This window comes from Talpa occidentalis, unplaced genomic scaffold (assembly GCF_014898055.3).
Source record: "Talpa occidentalis isolate TD23 unplaced genomic scaffold, MPIMG_talOcc4v2.1 talOcc4.3, whole genome shotgun sequence".
NCBI classification, from domain to species: Eukaryota; Metazoa; Chordata; class Mammalia; order Eulipotyphla; family Talpidae; genus Talpa; species Talpa occidentalis.
In genome coordinates this window covers 86,491,737-86,508,530 of record NW_023603184.1, presented here as the reverse complement: position 1 = coordinate 86,508,530, position 16,794 = coordinate 86,491,737, and the positions used below count along the sequence as shown (strand labels likewise).

Below are 16,794 nucleotides of genomic sequence, written 5' to 3'. Positions count from 1 at the left end.
CAGATTTTTCCAAATTTTAGTACCAATGATCTAAAGTACCTGAAAACACTTAATCCTAGGCAGACTGGGATGTCTGACTGCCCTAATTCAGGTGGCTTCCCTGGGAAAGTATGTGACACTCTGTGAATAGAAAACCAGACATATCATTAATTACCTGAAAAGTACCTGAAAACACTTAATCCTAGGCAGACTGGGATGTCTGACTGCCCTAATTCAGGTGGCTTCCCTGGGAAAGTATGTGACACTCTGTGAATAGAAAACCAGACATATCATTAATTACCTACAATTTTTTCAAAAGGTATTTCAGGTCTTCATTTCCATTTTATTCAAGTATTTATTTATTCAAAATTCTCCGTTTTCCTTCTCTGTCATTTTAGTTAACTGGACCACTAGATAAGCTAGAGGTTTCTTTTTCACTGCTGCTGTTTACAATGTTTTCATTTTTAATTTTCCTGAAAGAGCTCATCCAGAAAAAGGGCCTACTGTGCCTGGTTTTCTGATGGTTTGTTTTTATATCTCTGTTCACTGCTTATTTGCCTCAGCAGCCACATTATCTCTGCCCACCTCTGGCAAAAGAGTGTCAGACTCATTCCCTGTGGCAGCGCTTTGAAAACAGCTTTATCTCCTATAGTCATCACCAGGGTCATGGTATCACTGAGGGCATGGTTGTTTGCTGCTTATGACTGTCCTATTACCCACACCTTCCTTGGCTGATGAGATCACTCCCTGAATCCATATCCCACAATGGAGATCACTCTATTATCAGTAAGGCCCTAACTAGACTTGGACCTTTAAAATTATGAAAAATTGGCAAAGTTGGTTTGCATAATTCATAATTCAAGGTTACTTCCCTTGAATTTCATGTATAATTAATTAAGATTTTATCCCTTATACTCATGTTCCAACACTCTGGTCTAATCAGCTGTGTTATTTCTAAACAGTAATTGTCACAGATATACAGACTGTGAAATTCTTCTTTGTTGAAAATAAGCTGCATATGTCAGTATTCATTCAGAAATGGAAATTTGCTTTTCTCTGTGTTTTTGAAAGCCTAAAATCAGTTTCAAATCTTCTTCCATCATATAGCGTCTTTTTAGCAGTGCGAAAGCATATTTTCCCAGAAGTGATTGAGGCTTAAGCAAACAGCTATGTGCTGAAATATACAAATTTTATCCTTTGGCAAAAAGAAGTACTTTATTAAAATTACTTATAGTTAAGTGTCTTTTTTCTTAAAGATTTATTTATTTATGCATACAAGAACTGGGGTACAGGCCAGAGGTAGGGGGTGGTGAGAGGATTCACCAGAGACAGAGCGGCGGATGGAACAGGCGGACCCATTGAAATACACTGCTGAGGGCAGCAGTGGGTGAGACGGAAGAGGTCTGCTGTGCCATGTAGGTCAGCTCCCTGGGCAGGCATCAAACTGGTGCTGCAGAGGCTGCAGATAGCTTCATGGTGCTGTGCTTGATCCCTTGCGCCACCAGGGAGGGGGCTTATGTATCTTTAATTATATCTATAGTAGTGACAATGTAACATGTGGCACAACCAAGAAATATAAACCAGATTCAAATAGCATTCTGCAATGGGCAATACTGAGCTGGTTTTTTGCTCTCTTGGCTTCAAAATCCTGGCTGGGATAGTCAAGAACCTGGATCCAGGTGTCCCTGAAGGCTTCTTTGACTTGGGACTTTATTAAAGCAGGAGAATGATTTGTTGAGACAATACTCTGTTGAAACTCCATTATAGAATGAGGCTTATATAGTTGAATTATACAGTCAACATAAATAAAATGAAACAGCAGACTCCAACTCACAGTTAAGGATTTCTGAAGTTTTAGCCTGGGGTGCCTGACAGTGGTCCTTTGCTTTCTCCAGTTTCCCTTTTCTTCTTCCTGTGACTTCTCTCTGAGTCTATGGCACTCTTTGCAGTGGGACTGTTAGCATTGTGATGTTTATATCAGAGCATTATGGGCAATTCTTGGACTCTATAACTGTTGAAAGTTTACATTACTGAGGGAAGGTGGCTTTTGATTGTAAGAGACTGAAACCCTCTTGAGTTACTTCAGTAGAAAAGGGGATTTATTGCAAGAATATATGTTGGCAGCAACTGCAGGAACTAGATGTTTTCCTAATCTCTCTCCCATTGCATCTCTGCTTCTTTATCTGTTTTATTCTCCTTCTTCTACGAATAGAATTCTTTGGCTTACTTATAAATTCCCCTCCTAAGTTCAACTTTCATGTGTCTCTCTGGACCTTCTTCTAAATCTAGATTGCTAAGCTGCAGCTCTGAACATTAACTTAGTGTTTATGTCCTAAATTAAATGTCTTTATTGTCCTAAATTAAATTCCCAGAGTGACATGTTTTTATGGATTTTTAATGCTTGTGTTTGCCAGCAGATAGTATGCTTTGTGAGCATAGGGCTGATGTGTGTTCTTTTGGCATTGTGTGCCCACATTACATAGCACAAAACAGGTACTAAGTAAATATTTTATGAATAAATAAAATATGCAAAAAGTTATCTGAAATCTAATAAATATTTTGTGAAGGGTAGGTTTCTGCATGATTTGAACTGGCTGAATCTTCTCTAACACCAGTTAATTTAATTGAAATCATCCTATTCGTTTCCTATTTGCTGAACATTTCTCATGGCTCCAAGGACTTTCAAACTAGTTTTACAAATTAGGGTCAAACTATTTATTTAAGAACAATGTGATGAAAAGATTCAAATGGTAAGTATTGGGGGAGAGATGGTTTCCATGGTGACTTCTGCTTCAAGGAATCTTCACACTGATGACAATGAATCAGCTGACCCACCACAAACTCAGAGTCATCCAGTTGCTTAACCAATCATCCAGCCACAGTATCATACTGGGAGGTTCTTATTTTGGTATAAAGAGCTCCTAAAATAGGTATGTGGTGGTGGGGTTGATGAAGAGGGAAGGTAAGGATCCAGCTGTTGAAAGTTAGAAGTGTGCTATACCTAGGGAATGACTTTTTTCTTTTGAGCTTCTGTGGTTTTCTGAGTGTCCCTCCAGAGCACTGGAGGGATATGTCCTGTCTGTTCCCATCCACACTGCAGTGACAGAGGAGCCACCCCTTCCTTTGAGGAGGAAAGAACACTTCCTGATTATTCAGCAGATATTGGACAACATCCTTATAGAAACATGACTTTTGTTCTTCTTTCACTATTTCACATAACAATTTTCTGGTAGCAGAAATCACTGTAATGTGCTTTTCTAGTATTAACACTAAACCTCCTTCCTGTATTGTTTCATCATAAGACATATTTTTTTTGAAGATTTATTTATTTATTTATTTATACAAGCACTGGGTACAGTCAAAAGGACAGGAGGTGAGAGAATTCACCAGAGCCAGAGCGGGAAGCAGAACAGGCAGAAGGACCGAAATACACTGCTTGGGGAAGTAGCGGGTGGCAGGACAGGTCTGCGCGCCATGTGGGACCCTCGCCAGTGGCCGGGGAGCGAACTGGCGGCGCTGCAGAGGCTGTGGACAGCTTTGCAGCCCAGCGCTCAGCCCCTGCGCCACCCGTGGAGGCCCAAGACATATTTATAAGATATAAACCATCTTGGGCCTCCCCTAGTGGCGCAGCGGTTGAGCGCTGGTTGCGAGGCTGCCCGCAGCCTCTGCAGCGCCAGTTTGATCCCCGGCCATCAGCGAGGGTCCCACAAAAACAAAAACAAAGATATAAACCATCATCACAAGCATTCCGAGTATTATTCCTTTATAATTGTTACTTTAGAGGATGAAGTGTTTATTCCAATGATATGGTCATTGCCCAAAATATTTTTAGAATATTCTGGACTGTTCTAGAATATTTCAGTGCCATTGTTTTGTTTTCTCTCACATTCTAAAGTCTCATTCAGCTCCATAGCATACATCTCTGTTTTCACAATATTCTACTTAAAACATTTTTATATTTATCTTGTCTTTTTCTTCTTAGCAATGAAAGATCCAGATATTTAATGAGTCTGCCATTTTCTATATCAATGTTCACATTAGCACATGGGTAACTGTGCAAGTCTTCACTTGCCTTTAACTTTAGAAATTGCATGTATAGACCATCAATTTGTTTTTAGTGACTAGATATTTGAAACACTATTATCTGCACTAAGTGGAATTTTAGGTTTCATTGCCTAAAACCTAAAGTATAAATGAAAGGAATTTGTCTTGTCATCTGCAGGAAATGTTTGATGTCATATTGGATGAAAATCAGCTGGAGGATGCATGTGAACATCTAGGAGAGTACCTTGAGGCATACTGGCGTGCTACCCATACCACCAGCAGCACCCCAATGACCCCGCTGCTCGGAAGGAATTTGGGCTCAACAGCACTTTCACCATACCCCACAGCAATTTCTGGGTTACAGGTATCACTCTTCACTTGTGTTTTTACAGTCTTAACATTTAAGATTTTGTAAGGAACTTGATTAAGATGGGAACTGGGATTCTTCTTAATCTGAAGAAAGAACCATGTGTGGGCCTTATATATTAAAAAAAAACAAAAAACTAAAATGTTACTTCATCATGATCTATCTTGGATGAAGTTACCCGGACAGTAACCTTTCCTTAGAGTTTTACTCTGTGTTAATTTATAATGGCTTTTATTTACATTACTCCTTGCATTATACATTGCTTTTACAAGTCACTTCTTAAGAATTATACAATGTTGGCAATGCCATGTACCATGATTAGTTAAATATAATATTTTGAGACACACAGATTTTTTTTTTAAGATTTATTTATTTATTTATACAAGCACTGGGTACAGTCAGAAGCGCGGGAGGGTGAGAGAATTCACCAGAGCCAGAGCGGGGAACAGAACAGGTAGTCCGATGAAATACACTGCTGAGGGGAGCAGCGGGCGTGGCAGAAGAGGTCTGTCACCTGTGGGACAGTCGCCTGTGGCCGGGCATTGAACAGGCGCTGCAGAGGCTGTGGGCAGCTTCGCAGCCCAGCGCTCAACTGCTGCGCCACCAGGGGAGGCCCCGACACACAGATCTTTTAACCAATCCTGCCCCACAGCTGCTGGGCTTGCCTTCCTACCTTGTTCAGTACAGAACATGAACATGAGCAGAGATGCTGTGTTTGGAAACAGCAACAGATCCCTGAGTTTTCTTGGGGATATGTAGGAGTTCATCTTGGTCCATGGCTATGGCAGGTACTACAATATAACTAGGTTCTCTCCTTTGCTCTTCCATTGCTGGGCTCAGAGCCAAATGTGGGGAGTCAGAAGCATTATGATACAAAGTGAATCTTGCCTTTCTAAATCAATCATTATTTGCTGTTTATCATGCAGCTGCTGGAACATAGCCAAACCCCCAGCTGTCTAAGGAACATGTAGTCAATTGAACCATCTTGTATCATGACTAGTTTTGTTTTAATGGGCTATAATGCTCCTCATAATTGTAGATCATGTAGAGTTAACTCTGAGATAAATGGCACTCTTGGAAATGCTATTATAACTGTATTACCCTACTACAAAATTGCATCTTTCTAAGCAGAAAAATGGCCATATAAATGAATAGCTGTTGAAGCTAGAAATGAATATGGGAAATGTGCTATTGTAAAATACAATACATATGTATGCAACAGGACTATTTTTTTGCCTTATTTCACTGCGTGTATGTGTATTTCACTGCTCCAGTGTGGCTCCACTCACTCGTTTGGATAGCTCTGAATTGTACCTGTAGCATGAGAAACAGATGCATGAAGCAATATGCTTCTCTAACATATGTAAACATGAAATGTACCACTTTGTTTATGAATATCACCCTCTCAACTCATCATCTCTAAGACACTCTTCTAGAGTGGTTCTCCCAGTTTCACAGATGAGTTAATGTGGTATCCTTTATCCTATGGCCTAGTTTTCCAAATAACCACAGGCACTTACTTATTAGACTCTTGACTGTGGTTAAAAGTACAGGCTGTGACAGTTGAATGAGTTTCCTTCTGTGTGAATTTAAGTTAATGCATCAGGGTCCTTGGATTCATCAGGATTTTGTTTCTTAACAGAAGTGATCTACCTAAGCAGGTAGACACAACTATGATACATATTTCCAATGATTTGAAGAAAAATATCAAGTAACATTATCTGAAATATCAAAAAGTATATGAAGATATTAATTTCAGTTAATGGTGTTGGAAGAATTTAGTTTATATTGGAAGATTATTCTTGCAAAATATTTCAGTTGAGAAAGCAAGATTTGCCACTGTTTCAGTTGGCTCCATAATTATCCACTATACTTTTAAAGTTAGGTTGCTAAAAGTCTTAGGTTTATGTAGGATGCAAAAGAAACACATTATTTTATTGGCAGCAAAAATTATAATTTCATTAAAAATATTTTTAAAGGTATAAGAAATATTCAGCTAAATAAAGGTGAAGTGTGTGACTTTAGAAGGGAAAAGATTTTATCAGTGTAAGAGAAGCATCATAGCATAGATGCTATGCTGAACTTTAACTTATTTCCCAAAAGCAAAATAATCCTCATTTTTGCAATGGAAGTGGAATTATTAGGTCTTCCCAAATATATTAAGTTCCATTCAGTAGTTAACTTTCAATTCTATATTTTTAATAGGCAGCCTGTTTAATTATGTAATTTAATTCATTAACCATCTATACTTAGGCATCTTCGTAAGTTATGCCCTGAATAAATAAGACCAGATATTTTGAGCTGGCTATTTATGTATCAAAATGCTTTTTGAGTGAGATATCTAACATCTTATTGTGCAGATCCTAGCATTGTACAAACATTTGTCTGTTCTAAGTGATTGAAGCTGACGTTATTTAATTAATGAACTATGGTATTTTTAGAGTCAGCGTGTGAGGCACAGCAACCACTCCACAGAGAACTCTCCAATTGAAAGACGAAGTCTAATGACCTCTGATGAAAATTATCACAACGAAAGGGCTCGGAAGAGTAGGAACCGCTTGTCTTCCAGTTCTCAGCATAGCCGAGATCATTACCCTCTTGTGGAAGAAGATTATCCTGACTCTTACCAGGACACTTACAAACCCCATAGGAACAGAGGATCGCCTGGGGGATATAGCCATGACTCCCGACATAGGCTTTGAGTCTGCAGAAACAACTACAAAAATTCATCTGTTGACAATTGCCATAGCACTGCTAGGATAAACCAATCATCTTAACTTGGCAAGTACAGCACAGTATTTATTGTGCTTATGGGCTGATGTCATATGATGCTAAGTAAGGGGCAAAAAAATGTACATTATGCCCTTCAGTCTAGATGGATATTAGATGCCCAATCATATAGATATTTTTAAGTGCAACATTTACATAACAGTACCTTTTGTTTTCTTCATTAGATTTAGACGTCAATTTGTAATTTAGGGTACTTATCAAGGCACATATAAAATAATTTCCCATGCTGGAAATTCCAAATGACCAGTTCCAGTTGGAACCAATTTATAAACCAATTCCTGTTGGAATTTGGGTGAATTGACTAGAAAGTCTACTTGAGCATGTTGCAATCAATCAATTAAAAAATCTGAAAAAAAATCTAAGTAATAAGAAAATCAAAATGCCAATAGGAGCCAAAACCAGCTGTGGTATTTATTTGCTGGAAGCTAAATTTACACTTAAAGTTGGAATGTAAACATTTTAATATGTGTTAATGTTGCCAGAATGGCTTTTCAAACTTACCAAATGTATTGATAGTGCCAAAAAAAATCAAATTAATGCAGAAATTATAGTCTTCTCAGATTTTAATATTTTTATTTTTCCCCTGGCAAAGCTGTTGTATTCAAAGTGTTTTGCTTTTTGTTTAGTCACTACTGTTAACTTGTTTGAAGTTAGCAAAAAAAAAAACTTAAAATGTCTTTAGCGGTGAGAAAGAATAATAAAGAGAAGCCCAATCGCGTCTCTTTAGATGGTTATGTGAAATGGAAAATGGGGTGTTGTTTCCCCTTTAATCAATCTGAGCACAACTACATACATCCAGGAATCTGAAATCAGACAGTAAAAAAATGGACATAGAGCCTCTTGATTTCAAAGCTAAACATCAGCACAATTGAATACTTCCCATTGTTCCACTCAGTCTTTGTCTTTGAATATCTGAATGTTCTAGCTTTTCACCAAATCTTTATAATTTTGCTAAGGCTTTTCAGTTTACATGGACACATTCAATTTTGATATTGAAAACTGTGTTCATACACAATGATTAATTAAAAATGATGAGTTAAATAGTTTGCAATAAAAAATAAACTCGTAGGCTCAGAATATATTTGATCACTAAAATTATAGCATTTCTATTATAAAGTATTATGAAGAATTTGGAGATTGAGCTGCCTTATTTTTAATGAACACTTCTCTTCTCCTATTACAACTTCCCAGCTTTTTTCCAGGGACTATTCTTATGGAATGAGTGACTTTATGCATTATAATATCAAGGAAGTCTTAGAATCAATATGATCCAAAAAATTATTGAAACTGACCCCTTTATACAATACACAACTATCTTTAGGAAAAGTTTCTTGTTTCTAAAAGTCCACAATGTGTGCATTTTCCTAAAGCCCCAAAAAGCCCAGCATAAAATTTCTACTGGTACATGTCATAAAATCTTTTTTGGGAAAACAACAATAATTCAACTTCTGTTATCTTATTTTTCCCACATGCTTTCAATATTTAAGCTCTCAAAGCATGCATCCATTAAATAATTTTCCTGACCATAAAAATAAGTTCCATATTCTTGATTAGTCATACATATCTTGAACCATACATACCTCCCCTTGTATTCATTTTCTTCATTATGAACTTGTTTAGCTGATAATGAGGATGCCTATAGTTATATAAGTTACCGCAAATATTTGATTCAACTGAAAAATGTGGGCTCAGTAAATTCTAAAAGTTAACGTGATACTGGCTTGTGAGGTTCTTTTGTCATGTAGTGAAGCTTATAGAACTTTCAGTTAAGGCATTTAAAGAACTGTATCCATTAAGCACTTTAATAAACATATAACCTGCCATTACTGAATACTTTGTTAGAGCACAGAAGAGCATTTTCCAGCAAACAAAAACATTTTTATTACATGTACAGCACATATTTGCATGAGAGAGAAAACATTAGCCAAAACATTTTTCTATATGCTTTACGGGTTTCTTGTTTGTGCGTGTTAAAGTATTTAATTGCAAAGAGTGCACCAAGGTGTATAAATTTAGACTAGACAGCTGTTCAGCTTTTTTTGTAGTAGCATTAGCAATCTGGTCATTTAACTACTTTAAGATATTTACATTTTATGGCAGGTAGCTGTAACAGCACTAACATATATTTCCTAGTGGGCAAGATTACCATTTTCTTTCAGCTTGGAAAGTTATTTTTAAAGGCCTCTCAAAGCCTTGTTTCAAAGTCTTCCATGTCATGCCCATAAAGAAAGAGGTCCATCTGTGCACAAAACCAATCTGTCTTTTACCATCATGTGTCCAAACCTGTTTTGCTTTGCATTCTTATTCAGAAGCTAACAGTCTTTGAAAGGGTATAATGTATATTTTCTTGATGGGTATATTTAAAACTTTGCTTTGATTTGGTACAGTCTTTCTCCTTCTTTTTTAATAAGTTTGTCTTCTCCAAATGGATGAGATATGCATTTTCCTTTTCTTAGGCCTTAGAGGTTATTGTGTAAATGATACTAAAATACAGATATATAGTAAATGAAAATTTTATTTTTGCCAAGCACATCGAGCACCTTTAAAAAAATACATGTTCCACAAATACTTTGTTTTGAACTGATTTCATTTAAAAATAGCAAATGATAAGCAGGGGAAACAAGTCTTATAATGTTTTGAAGCCGTTTTGTAGTATAAACCATGTATTTTGTCATTTCAGTATATGTAATTCCAGAATAGTAAATTACATATCCTGTCATTTCTGTCAGCAAACATGTAACAGTATAGACTCATGTGACAATGTAGAAATGTCCTGGGAAAAAAGGAATGCAATTTGTCAATCTTGATGTTAATTCTCAAGGCTATAATGTGACTCCAATATTATAATCTACAGTGTTACCTTGTTTACTCCAATACTTAAAGCAACACTTAGAAATGTTTATAAATGACTAATGATTCTCTTATCTTTATACAGTTCTATTGGAAAGAAAATTGAAATTAACGATTTAGACTGGTAGTCTTTCCTAATAAGAGAGTCTTAATTATGTGATAACATTGCACTTAGTACTTAATGAAATGAATTTTTTAAATATAAAACATTCTGAGAACATTATTTGTTCCCTTTAGATAATTTGTTGATTACTTTAATTATTATTGCTGTTGTTTGCAAAATGTATTTTTGGAATGTTAACCTCTTTTCATACCTGCATACTTGAACTTGTCTTTTGTGTGGGGGCCTTAAAAAATTCATAATAGGAAGCTAGGGCAGTGAAAAGGAGGGAGAGGAAGAAATTATGCCAACAGATGGTTTGCAATTTTAAACTCTTTGAATGAACATATCATAAAATGTTGTTGAGACCCAGAATGTCAGTTAAGAATGTTTCTTGGCAACCTTGATTTGCATGCTAGTGTATTTCTTAGTTATACATTTTATTTTGATATTTGCTAAAAAATAAACATAATGCCATTATAAAAATTGCCCTATATATTAATCTGTACTACCTCTTCTCTCGAGAAGACTCTCTGTCTTTAAGGAGAAAAGCGCTTCTCAGTAAGTAATGATAAAATTTATTATTATAACTGCTAACCTTGCTGCAAAGTAAAATGCATAAATTGCTAAAATATAACTTCCCTTTAGATTTTAAACTGTTTCCAAAGTGCTTTTTGTCACCCTTTCATTTCTTTCATGTTACAGTGAAGCTTTCTTTAAATTGGTTCAATTTATCAGGAGACAAGGTTAATAAATCGGTCATCATACGGAACAAAACAAACTACAAGGGAATTGCCTTTGTGTATAACTTTTTCTAATATCTAGCTCTAAGTCTAAAAGAGAGAAGATCCAGAGACATGATGTTTAAGTGCAGCTGGTTGCAAATCCAACTTTTGTTGATCCTATTGTCTTCAATGGACACTAGCCACTTGCTGGGTGAAGAAATGCATTATCTTGGACTTCCATGTCACTGAAACAAACTTCATATAAAGTTTCAAATAAATGCTAATGTACCCCTTCTTCTATTTTTCTGCTTTTGTCTTTCATGACAATGTTGCATGTTTTCTTTTCTTTTCTTTTTAAGGATAGAAATCTCATCTTTGAATGACTATGTGAATGAAAACAGTATAGGAAATTATGTAATAAAATTTATTTCATTAGTCCCTTAGACCTTTGAATACTGTTACTCCTGTAACTGTTACTAAGTTTCTTATTCAAGCTATCTCTATAAGGCAGAGAATAGTACTCTTTTAAATTATAGTCATGATCAAATCAGTCAATACAATAGTCAGACTGATAAGGATTGTTTTTGTTGTTGACTTAAGCAGTCAAGTTAGTCAAAATAGTAAAATTGATTTGTACGGGCAGACAGAGCTACAATATTCAAAAATTGCTTTTTAAAGTTTTCTTCTTTTATTAAAATGTGAACTTTTTAAAATGAAATACATCCTCATAAGCAACTATCTCTATCTACTTATGGATGATTTAATCCTAGATGCTTCATGTAATTGGGGGACATTATGACAAGAGTAGAAAGTATTTCCTCAGATAATCTCGACTAAGGGCTGTAACTCCCACTTACTTTGAAAAACATATAAATAAGAGTTAATAGCAATCAGTTTTGGGAAGTCATATTTACTTATGAAACTTTCCTTTTGTTTCTTTTGATGTATGTAAGATGTTTGCAGAAAGATGGTAGAAAGTGTTGCTAATAAATTTAGAGTGGTTTGGGCAATACACTGACCCTCTTTGAAAAATTTAAGGAGTTAAAATGACAACTATCTAAGAACCAAAAGTGGCTGGCCTCTGGCTTTTCAATACTTATATAAGTGTTCTTGGTTATGTTTTGAACACTTAAATTTCTCAACAAATAGCTATGTCTATATTTACGTAGGGGCCACTCTTGCCCTACTTGCATGCCACCTCACACACTTTTAACTGAAATCAGTGTGAATTCTGTATGCATAAAGGGATGTATTAAAGATGCAGGATCATTAATGCTATATTGTTGCATACTATTTTTCATATGCCTTACAATATTTTCTGGGATGTTATTAAGACGAAAGCATTTTATTGCCAAAATAAATCTATGTTGTTACTTCTAATCTGCATTAGCAGTAGAGAAATAATGTAGCAAAAACATATATTGTACAGTACAAAATTATAAAAGATATATATTTTGCCAATTATATGAAAATAGATTGAGGAGAAAGAAGCACATTTGTTATAGCACAAACTTACAGCAAAATCCACTGTTAAATTTGGCAGTTGTGTTTTTTAAAAATATATAGATTTAGTTCTAAGTTTTATCAGATTTATTTCATCTTCCATCTTTTTAACTTGCTGCTTGATACTTTTCCAGCAATTTACTTCATAGCCTTGCAATCTGTGTATGTAATTTCTTTTGTTTTATTCCCTTCCATAAAACAAATTAAACTTTATTTTGTGATAAGACACATACTATATTTACTGTTCATTCTCCTTCAGTAAAACTGCAAAGTAACAACAAATGAGCTGAAAGGGCTCCTATGAATTTTGGACATGTTTGAAATATTTCCTATTTTTCACAGCCCAGAGTCAGAATGATAAAGAAGTCTCAACAACAACAAAAGTACTTAGGATTCTTCCATTTGTTTTGCACTGAATACCATTTTAAAAAACCATTAACTATTTTTTTTGAGGGGTGGTGGGAGGGCAAAACAGACAAACTTAGTACTAGTAAAATTAATATGGCAAATTAATGTAAAACATTTTTCTCTGCTATTCTGAGGGCTGTTGATTTCCCAGGCTATTGATATATCTCCAGCTATAATGTGGGGAAAATATTTTCTTTGTCAAGTAATTTTTTCCTTTCTTTAAATTTTAGTTCTCTATTTTGATAATTTACCCCTCCTTTTTATTTTTCTTATATAGGTAAATGTGTAGCATTCTACAAGGCATGCTGGGTAAAATATACTATGCAAATGTGTACAGTGCTGCATGTTCTGTTCTCCCTCTGCTTAGTGGCTTTAAGGAAAAAAATGTGGTGTTATTTTTGTGACCCAAAACATTTAACAAAGAAAATGCAGAGTGCATGCATATAGTATCCTAATTTCTATGGATTTGTTTTATGGACTTTAAATGTGTACAAACCAACTGCATTAATTTTTTTCTTTTATATAATAAATGAAAAAAAACACTGAAATCAGCGTTATATCTCTCTTTCATATTATTCTAGAGATATACTGAAAAAATACTGGAAATCAAGAGATATATTCATTCAGCTCTTATAGGAAGAAAAATTCTAAGTGTTTACTCACAAAACACAGACTCAATTAAATGACTATTTCCTGAATACTCTGTTAGGTGCTGTGAGTGATCACAAAAAACATACCATATTAGGAAAGAGCTGGTAAGTTAAATATATAAAACATGTGAAGTAAAATACATGAGTAAATAGGATTGAATACATCAGAGAAAAATGTATTAGATAAACCTTATTTTTCACAGGCTACCCCTAAATGATTACTTTAATGTAGTGGTTACCAGAAGTTTCCAAAGGTATCCTGTACCTGCAAGAATTCCATGGAGGTTATACGGCTTATCACTTGACAATTCATGTGTTCTGTCAGTTGTCCATACTATGGCTTGATTGACTTTTTTCTCATTACAGTGTACAGGAAGTTCAAAAGAAATGTATACTGTATTGATTATCATCATTGTATTGGAATTATAAAGTGATTTATTATAGCCAACTTATTTCACAAGTATTAATACATTTAATCCATCTGAAAACTCTGCGAAGTAGCAGTGTATGGATTATTAGTTCCAACTACAAACAAGGAAACCAAAGTTTAATACTTTTATCTAAGAATAAGTATATTAAATGCTTTAAAGCTAGGTAGTCATCCGAAACATAGAAAACAATACCTGGAGTAGAGTTAACGTTGACTGAATGAATTCTAGCTCAGTTATTGAAGAGTACTATGTAATGTTGCCTGAACTATCAAGACATTTCAAGACAATCCCAAACTCCCAACTGGATGAAATGAAGTTTAGTTGTAATTATTCCATCAACTTGGCCATATGTCTGAAGCCATTTCTTGCCATTAGCACATCTCCACTAATAAAATGGATTGGAGAGAGAAACATCTGACTTATCATACAATACACAGACAAACATAGTAGTTAGATTGAGGGCTCTAACCCTTATCTGGCTGTAAAGCCTACATCCACCAACAATTAGCTCTAAGCTTGGGGCAATTAACTTCATTATACCAAGATCTGTTTCTGTAGGGAGGTTTCTTTTTTGGTTGAAGATCACATTTTTGTTTCTTTTTATGTCCAGTAATTTTTTTCTGTTGGATTCAGGACATTATCAATCATGGATGACTTGATCCTATATTCCTTTAAAGAATGTTGAACTCGATTTGACAGGCAACTGTGGATCAGTTTGGTCCTTGGAGGTTTTTAATTTATTTGTGTTTGAGATAACATTGGTTTACATCATTGTAAATGTTTTAGGTATGCACATTACTTCACACCTTGCCCACTAGCACCAAAAGTACCAAGGTTTGTTTTTTAGGTACCAGTCTAGAGTAGCAATTATTTTCAGGCTAATTAGCTACCCTTCTAAGGTTTCTGAGATATCTACTGAATGTCCCCTATTTTCAGTGAATGCACTCTGACTAAAGGGAACACAAATGATTCCTGATCCCCTGCAAACTCTGGGAAATTACTTGTTTTACAGCTCCCTGAAACTTATTTTTTTCTTCAGAAATTGTGATTGGTCAGCCTGATGGGGTTTAATATTGCACACTTACCTACAAACTGCTATGTAAATAGAGTGACTTGACCTATGTAGGTTTCTGGAGTTCTTATCTGTGTAGCTACCTTCTTTCAGTTCTCTACTTCACAAATTTTAAATTCTATATCAGTTTCCATCCCTCCATAGATGTCTGGAAATTGCCTCCAGGCAGAAAGATCCAGGTAAAAAATAAGGTGAAACGCATCTTGTTTCTATCTCTTACTAGGGATCACTGTCCTGTGCTGTGTGTTGTCCAATATTTTAAAACAAAGTACTTTTCTGTACTTTGTCCAATTTTCTGTTTGTTAATGGTAGCAGGGTAATTCCAGACCATCCTGCTTTCTTGTGAAGAGTAGAAACAGACTCTCCAATGACATTTTCACAGTATGATAATCATGGTTAAGTTAGTCTGTACACAGTTTCATAAGGAGTTGTTTTCATAAATAGCTTCATATCACTCAACAAATACTCCCAGTTAGTCTATAGTAGTTCCAAATTTGTATTTCACCCAATGGATCCTAGACTTGGACAAGATTGAATTAGCTATATTCACTTCTTTTGTCTTTTGAGAAACACTTAGAAAATAATCTGGGAAACCATTTCCTTAATATAGATTATAAAACATGAAGCCCTACTTTGTCTAATATGGATATGATATCCATTAGGTAAATTTACAGACTTGTGGGGAGTTTGCAAAATGTTTTAGAGCTGCCAAAAGCACTACCCACAAGGGAAATAACAGTTAACATAAATTGGTTATGCAAGCGTTTTTTCCCTAAGCAGCCTAGAGTACTTTATTATGCAAATAGTCTATAAATTAAAATGCTTTGATTTTCTTTCCATTTTTATGTCTCTGTAAACTTTGACTTTTAAACCATAAGCTCCAAAAGAGATCAAAGAACTCTTCCTTGCACAGTTATTCAGAAAGAGACACATTTCAGTCCTCAATAATGCTCTTTGTTCTACAGATACACATTTTCTAGCTTAGATAACTGAGGAGAATTATAGACTCTCCAGGCCTTACACATGTGGACTTTTCTATATTTTGAGGTAAACTTGTGTATGGCCAAGAGAGGTAAAATAGAAGGGACACTTTATTGTTTTTTAGTTCTTTTAATTTTATTCAGCTCTTGCCAAGGTGGGTGGGGGGCGAGGGGGCCGAGGACAAAGCACTACAAAACGGTTTTTTTACATTTCCGCTTTTTCTTTCTCTTTATGGGACTAGAAGAGGATGGAACTGTTTCTGGTTTCTTTGAGAAAAAGAAGTAAACAACCTGTTTTTTCCTCCACCTCTGGCTCCCACAAGAGTAGAGACTAATAACCGCAGTCATCAGATGACCTAGATTCAAAGGAAGACCTCAGGGCAAATCCTCTGTTTTTACGTGGGAAAAGTGTTTGGACTTTCCTGTTCAGCTTTAATGGCTACCAATTGTGTGTCAATATATATATTGCGCACACACACACACACACACACACACACACACACGAGATAAAATTCGTTGCTTTGGGCAAAATTGACCTCAAAGTAGAAGGAGCCCTAAGAGCCCTGAGATACAAAGCCCGCCTTAGGGCGACTGCCTGGGTAAGGTCTGGGTTTCAGCTTGGGGTTGGGGGTGGGGATGGGGAGTAGGGGGAAAGCTGGTAGCAAAGGCTTGAGAAAGTTGTTAAGCTTTGCTCAAAGAACTTTCTAGAATGCCATCTTCGAGAGTCAGGTTGTGGGACTTCGGGCGTAGGGTGTGTGCAGTATTAGGGGTGGGCACCCAATAATGTTTACACAGGCTCTGGGGGAGAAAGGCAGGGAAAAACAAAACTTGACGGGACACTACAGCAAGCAGTCGGGAGCCATCTGCCCTGACTCACACCCAGCCCTGGCACGCT

The 16,794-nt window shown here is 35.8% G+C and overlaps 1 protein-coding gene across 2 annotated transcripts in view; it reads left to right on the top strand.

Annotated features, from left to right (window-relative positions):
- Positions 1–10,652, top strand: part of CACNB4 (calcium voltage-gated channel auxiliary subunit beta 4) — a 241,410-nt gene extending 230,758 nt beyond the window's left edge. For both annotated transcript variants that reach the window (XM_054699723.1, XM_054699724.1), the window contains exons 13-14: positions 4,202–4,387; positions 6,832–10,652. In XM_054699723.1, coding sequence (XP_054555698.1) covers positions 4,202–4,387; positions 6,832–7,092 — 447 coding nt within the window. In that variant the 3' untranslated portion in view covers positions 7,093–10,652. The remainder of the gene's footprint in view (positions 1–4,201; positions 4,388–6,831) is intronic.
- Positions 10,653–16,794: the final 6,142 nt, after the last annotated feature.